The sequence below is a fragment of the Platichthys flesus genome, chromosome 5 (assembly GCF_949316205.1).
Source record: "Platichthys flesus chromosome 5, fPlaFle2.1, whole genome shotgun sequence".
Classification (NCBI taxonomy): domain Eukaryota; kingdom Metazoa; phylum Chordata; class Actinopteri; order Pleuronectiformes; family Pleuronectidae; genus Platichthys; species Platichthys flesus.
Window position 1 is genome coordinate 21,016,544 of NC_084949.1, and position 7,026 is coordinate 21,023,569.

The 7,026-nt window shown below is 38.2% G+C and overlaps 1 protein-coding gene across 2 annotated transcripts; it reads left to right on the forward strand.

Annotated features, from left to right (window-relative positions):
- The first annotated feature begins 2,584 nt into the window (after window positions 1-2,584).
- Window positions 2,585-5,444, forward strand: lsm6 (LSM6 homolog, U6 small nuclear RNA and mRNA degradation associated). Of its 2 annotated transcripts, none has more exons than XM_062387015.1 (4): window positions 2,585-2,677; window positions 3,105-3,211; window positions 3,302-3,415; window positions 5,263-5,444. In XM_062387015.1, the coding sequence occupies exons 2-4, from the start codon at window positions 3,118-3,120 to the stop codon at window positions 5,295-5,297; spliced, it is 243 nt and encodes an 80-aa protein (XP_062242999.1). In that variant the 5' UTR covers window positions 2,585-2,677; window positions 3,105-3,117; the 3' UTR covers window positions 5,298-5,444. The 2 variants fall into 2 exon arrangements, with proteins under 2 accessions (XP_062242999.1, XP_062243000.1); XM_062387016.1 differs by lacking the exon at window positions 2,585-2,677 and adding an exon at window positions 2,691-2,801.
- Window positions 5,445-7,026: the final 1,582 nt, after the last annotated feature.

Below are 7,026 nucleotides of genomic sequence, written 5' to 3' on the forward strand. Positions count from 1 at the left end.
AAGTAGTCAAAGTATCGGTGGTTACATTTGGTGCAGTCAGGGACTGAGCTGCATAATTAGCGTGCCCCATTCCGAAGAGCAAGAAGACACTTTCAGTTACAACTAAGGCCGTGGACTATGATAAAAAAAAAAAAGGGCGAGGAAACATAAGTGTGCAGAGGTCACTTTTCAAGACCACAGAAATAAGCTGTGGATTATTTTTATATTTCCAAATTTTTTTTCAAAACAAGCAACAACGAAGGCAACAGGGGACAAGGGGGGAAAAAAACCTTCATTGAATATTCATTAACTGGTGCCTAGGTGTATACATGGCTCTTAACCACTCTTGTTTATGACTTAAGGACTTGTAGTACTGACCTTAGTTTAACACAGCAGCAGATACTAAATTAACCTCTAGCCTCCACAGGGCTAGCCGTGCCCTCCTAACAAGCAACCTGTCTAGACACACAAGAAGTACTTTATGATTCCACCTCTCACAATCCCTCTTTCTCTCGTCGTCTCTCTCCCTCTCTTCCCTGCAACCTCTCTGTCTCTGTTAACACGTACAGGCACATCCTCCCTCCCTCCCCCGATCCTCTTCTATCTTTCGCCTCACCATTTCATCCCGATTTCCCCCCTACACCATTTTTCATGTACCTCCCAAGCTGTGCAGTGTTTGGGTCATGCACCCAGCAACCAGAGTTTTGTCAGATGGAAGACTTTCTCTTATCCTTCACAACAGAGCAGAGCTGGGGCAGATAAAATAAAGAAAAGATCCAAATCCCTCTCGGACCTTTAGTTTTAGTTACACTCCTAAAAAATAAGACCCATGACAAAACTATGACGTTTGCTCTTATTTTAAGAGCCAATGTCCCTTTAAGAATATTATACCATGATGTGAATTTCATGGGAGACTTAAATATACAACTTAAGTTTAATAAGGGCACTGAACTCATTTTCAGGTGGGATACACACAGTACAATTCTGTGGAAATCTCCAATAGCAGCATTATAAAGCACTTATATTATAATTTATGTTTGAGTAGAGCCAACAGTACAAGAAATAAGAATTATTTTTTCTAAAATGCTTGTTATAAATCCCACAACCCGATGTGATGTATTCATTCACTTGTTTTATCCAACTGACTGCCAAGAAACCTCGAATATCCAATTAACTATGATATATGACAAAGGCAAGCATTGGATCCTCATATTTGGAAAATCAGCACCACCAAATATTTAGAAGTTCTGTTTAAAAAAGGGAAATTATTTATCAAAACATCCCATTGATTAATTGATGAATGGACTTATAGTTCAAGCTCTACAGGATTTATACAGTCTCCATCAAGATCCAGACATTATTCTCCTGCCATGTTGGCAGATCAGACCACGACCCAGAGCTCTGGTACTGGACTAAAGGTTTACTGTCCAGCATAGCAGCCAACTTCCATCATGACTTATGTTCACGACTGTGAGAGCTCGCACAGGTCCAAGGAGGCTGGACTGTAAAACCTCTGCATAGCACAGAATCTCAGGGACAAAATCCTCCCTGAGATTATGTGACACACACGTTGATCTGTGAAAGTCAGTGCATTCCAGAAATTGTTTTGATAACGACAAGGCAGTAAGCTTGTTTACGGCTTTAAGCCTGAACCCTGTTTGTCCCTTTTTTAACTATGTAAATCTTTAAAACTATGAGACTTATACGTATAAGCTTTTTTCTCTCTCCAAAAAAGTGAAATGTCATTCTCAGACAGGGAGACTTTATAGTAAATGGTAATTGAGAGTAAATAGTGCATCTGCACAGATTTGATGCTGTAGCGAGTTTTTAAAGCAGCAGGACAGTGGGTGTGAGTTGACTCAAAATAAACTACAAAGCCCATGTACATCTAAGTGAGTGTTACTATCCCATGGGAATGACGTGTGGTGCACTGAATATTTTTCTTCATTAAGTTTTTGATCAACAATGACAGAGATGAATGAGCTATTATGATTTTTAGTGGGATAAATTCTTTTAACATTTTATGCTCCACATATGTGCAAGATGCTCCAAGAGAGCTGCAGACTTTCCTGTTTAAAATGGTATTTAATCAAACAGTAACTAATTACTCACACAGCAACGCTACTTACAGCCTTTTATTTCTTGTTCTACATATATATTTTCATTCTGGATGTAGCTATTTTTAACATAATTCCTTATAAACTTAATAATCAAGTAACGTTTTGTATCATCTTATGTAGCTTTTACGGTTGGTCATCTATGTATATGAAAAGGACTTTCGTCTTACCTTTTCAAAAGACCTAGTGACAGGCAGAAAAATACAGACAATCACCAGATGAATAATGATTAGTTGAAGTTGACATTCAAGTTGACATGATCTTAGACTCTCATATTCAATTTTAGGTTGTTGTGTAGGTCCCAACTTTCCCATCTGTTTTTAAAGTGCTAAATAAAAACCTTTAACATGAGTACAGACAGAATACAGTCTGATTATAATACGCAGAGTGAGAATGTGTTTTAAATAAATCAAAGTATGTTTAACTTTATCAAACCTTCAGTGTGTAACTCACTGTCTGCTCTTCTCCCTCTGACGTCATGTCACAGTACTATTCAGACTCTTGTCCTTCCTCGGCTGCCGTACAGTGCTCGCCTCTGATTGGTTCACAGCTCCCACAATCATTTGGAAAAAGTCAGCCGGGTGAGTGAGATGAAGCTAAACACGATGCTACCGCTAACAACCGTGATAAAAACACACGTCACCGTATTCACTTAAGTTCGCGTAGATTCCACGAAAACACGCACAAAGTTACTACACGTGTGAGGTCTGACTACATCACACGTCAGCATTTTCAATTAAATAGATGGTAATTAGTGGGTTAGCTACAGTTCTCTAGCTAGCGGCTAACGCTACATGCACGCCAAATAGTATCTATCACAACGCTTGTGTTTTGTAAAACATCAACATTACTACACTCAGTACTCAGCGTTTATAAAACACACTTTGTTTAAGCAAATGCACGCTATCGATTACTGGTTAGTTAGTTAGTTAGTGACGTGGTGCGATGCTCGTTAGCTGGTGATGCTAATGCAGCAGCAGGCATCAACCTTTGTTTGTAAACCCACAGATCAAACGTCAAGATGAGTCTAAGGAAACAGACCCCGAGTGACTTCCTGAAGCAGATCATCGGCAGACCCGTGGTGGTCAAGCTCAACTCGGGGGTGGATTACAGAGGTGAGGCCGCGGACATGTCTCAGTCTGAACACTGTTCATGTTGAGTTCACTTTAAACACTTATACATTCATGTGTGTCTCTCACGTGCAGGTGTGCTGGCCTGTCTGGATGGTTACATGAACATCGCCATCGAGCAGACAGAGGAGTATGTCAACGGGCAGCTCAAGAACAAGTATGGAGACGCTTTTCTAAGAGGAAACAATGGTAAGTTCTATTTATATTAAGGTTTTTGTTGTCAAGACTTTTGAAAGTTGTGTTCAAGACTTTCCTTCCTTTGATATCTACGCACTTGTAGCATTTGTTCACACAGTTAAACACTACTGTCGCGCCATTAATATATAAATCTCAAAGTATTTCAAAAGGACTACAGTGATTTCAGAATCAGGTTTATTGGCCAAGTAAGTTTGCACAAACAGGGTAAAGTGGCTCTCAGTTGCTTACACAGAATACACATCACAAAACAAAACAATACCAACAGTGCGACGGTCTAAGAAAAGAAGTGCAGGTGTGCGTATTACAATTATCCAGTGAGGGTGAAATAAGTCAACATAATTAAATATAATTATAATATATATTATCAAACAGGCATTAACCTTATTCACATATTCCCTCACATGAGCAGCTTATTCATAAGTGATGATAGGTAAACCCCCCAAATTTGTTACTGCTATAATGAAATGTTTCTTTAAATGTGTTTCAGACGAATCAGGTAATTGAGGGCAGTAACCTGCCATGTGAGGTCTATAGAGGTTTAGTGGAAATTAAACACACAAGTAGGATTTTTGTTCTCAACAAGAAAAAAAGGGTGGAATTCACGTCATAAAAATATTGTCTGCGGATTCAGAGATCTGGAGAGTTATGTTTCCATCGGATCTGAAAGGATTGACTACTGTAAATTCCACTTTTAAAGAAATACTTACTAGTTCCCATGTCAAACATTATAGATTGTACGATTATTTTAAAATATCGCTCTTAAATAAATAAAATGATTTCTAATAAGTGTACTACTCTTGAACGTATTTAACTTAGCAGTGTTATCGATAACCAAACACTGTATATCTGCTCTGTTTGAGGACATTTTTATGCACAGATGTCCCAGAAAGTGTTCTGAATCAAATTCTCCTTATTGTTCCAGTTCACCAAAACAATGACTGGTGAAAATAAACAAAATAGATCTGACACCTGATGCATTAAGGGGCTTTTAATGATGTGGTGCTTTAACTTGTTTTGTCATTTGTACATTGAATAATAATTTAAATTGAACTGTTCCTCTAAATCCACTGACACAAGCCATGCACTGGAATATTTGTATATTGTGAGGAAACTCAAAGCAACAGACATTGGAAGATCTCTTGCTTTTTTAAACATTGGCTATTTAAGAATGAATGAACTATGAATGATCGCACTAGTCTTTAACTCAAGTGTGTAGCTTCATCCATCTGTCCAGATTTCCAGACTCGAGCTATATACTGGATCTATTGTATGAATCCCTCTTGACTGGGAGTCACGCTGGTCAGAGTGCTCAGTGTGTTAAACAGCAGCCATATATCTGAAATAAGAAGGGGGGGGGGGGGGCTGCAAACAGCACAGAGCATCAGACGTCAGCTGTAGAGAACATTCACAACCAACAACCATTTCCATGTGAATCCACAACTGTAGCAGACTTTGCAGTCAATAAATACAAGCATTTATAATAAAAACTAATTAAAACTTTTGGCTGAATGCAACTTTATTTAGTTTAGACAACATTCGATTGATGTTATTTTGGCTAATTAGTTTGAATGTTTTTGACATTTTACGGCTTTTCCACTTTCCCTTCTGGTTTTCCTGTTTTGAAATTTAAATTTTAGATCTTAATATTCTCAACCACTTGTCACTGAAATTAAATCACTCTGTTCCTCTAGAAAGCTCAGGCGTTTTCATTTGGTGCATGATCTCATCAATTGACAATAAAACACGAAATTACACTTCTGAAATTGGCTTCTGAGATGTTTTGTTGTTCAATAAAGCTGCAAATTTGAATCTCTCTCTCTTTCTCCCTCTCTCCACAGTTCTGTACATCAGCACCCAGAAGAGGAAAGTGTAGTGAAGACGATTTTGTGTCTTCATTTTTATTTGCCAGTATTTGATGCATGAGTGGACGAGTTCTTATGATTTTTTGATCTGTAAAGTCTGAAGTCCTAAAGAACGTTTGTTTTTGTAAAAGTGGAAGTTAATAAATCCTGAGTTTTGATCGATGTCTTATTTGTCAAATATTATATACACATTTGAAGTGTTGACATCAGTTGGATAAAATTATATAAACTAAATTCTCTTCTTTTCACAATGTGAACACAACAGTATCATTTCATCAAGCATAATTTTAAAGACTATTATGAGTTCATATTGTAATAACTTGTGATTTAATTCTAGAGTAACGTCCATCAGGCTTCTCTAGTGCCCGTGGGAGTGTATTAGGGGAAAAGGTCCTTTTTTTTCTTCCATCCATCTTTCTCTAAATCCCTCATAGTTTATCCCTGGAGCAGACAAAGACCAAATCTACCACTATTTTACCACAAGGCTTCAAAAGGATTAGAACTTAATATTGTCATTTTTTAAAGTGCTAATGTGCTCATTTTGTAATTGATCTTGATACAAGTGGCCTGCAGTATGTACACATCATTACAAGTCATATCATTATCTCATTGAATATGTGTGGTTCCGGATCAGTGGGTGGATATTTTTTCTTTAACATAAGATAAAGACGTTTTTCACCATTTCTGTTTCTCAGAAAATAATTCATGTTTTTTTGATGGAAAAAATGTTAAAGGAACTGGTATTTATGATGCAAATATAAATCTGGATCTAGTCAATTTTAATGTAGTTTTATAAGGGGACTGGTGGAGCCTTGATGGGGTTGTGCTCTATTCTGAGTGTAATTGTAGTTCAACATGAAAAATCAAACTTGAACACTTAATCTAACATTAATCTATACATACGTTTTACCTTGTCAAATTGAAAATGAGTAATGTTATTGAAAGTATTCCTACAACAACGCCCTGACGCCACTGGACAGATTTGTAATGATGGGCGTTTGCTTCAATCCAGTAATGTACCTGCATCTGAACTTTAATCAGTATCCAGTAGATAAATCCTTGAGCATGATATACGACCCATGTATACAAAATAACTTGTTGCTACAGCGCAACAATTGTGCACTCATTAAGATATGTACCTTTGCAAAGAAAACTGTTCACTCGCAGGCCATTCAGATATCCACTGCTGAAAGAGAAAAGCAGCGTGACTGCAGGACTAATCTATAAATGGTGCCACCTGCAGGTTTTGTCAGGCTGCATTAACACGTAAACGGATGTAACACATGAACTCCCACTGCCCTGTGCAGCACTCCTCTGTGTTTTAGTGCATTTGAACATCTCCGATCACACAGCTTACCTTTCTTTCTTTTGTTTGTCATCTGTAACTGGCACACAGATGCTCTTTGTCCCTGAGCCGGGCTAGGCCATCTCCCTTCGACGTGTTTACCCTGCGAGGCTGAACGCAGCTGCATATGCAAGGAATTGGAAGTTTATTCCATTTCGGCGTGGCCTATGATAATTTAGCAAATGAGTTCAAAAGTGGCCTCACCTCATTACACTAAGATAAGAACGCTATAAATATGTGATTCATTAGGCTCTTAATGAGAATGCTGTAGTGTGGAGGCAGTGAGGGGAATTCTTTTCCTTCCAAGGGTGGATTTTTTAGAGCCTTGTTTTCCGACCTGTACATGCGCACTCTGGCCCCTGGAAAGAGACAAAAGGCTGCCAAGGTCAGGCCCG

Coding starts and splice junctions, on each gene's coding strand:
- lsm6 (XM_062387015.1), top strand. CDS start 3,118: ATGAGTCTAAGGAAACAGACCCCGAGTGACTTCCTGAAGCAGATCATC. Junction 3,212..3,301: donor CTCGGGGGTGGATTACAGAG/GTGAGGCCGCGG, acceptor TCTCACGTGCAG/GTGTGCTGGCCTGTCTGGAT. Junction 3,416..5,262: donor TTTTCTAAGAGGAAACAATG/GTAAGTTCTATT, acceptor CTCTCTCCACAG/TTCTGTACATCAGCACCCAG.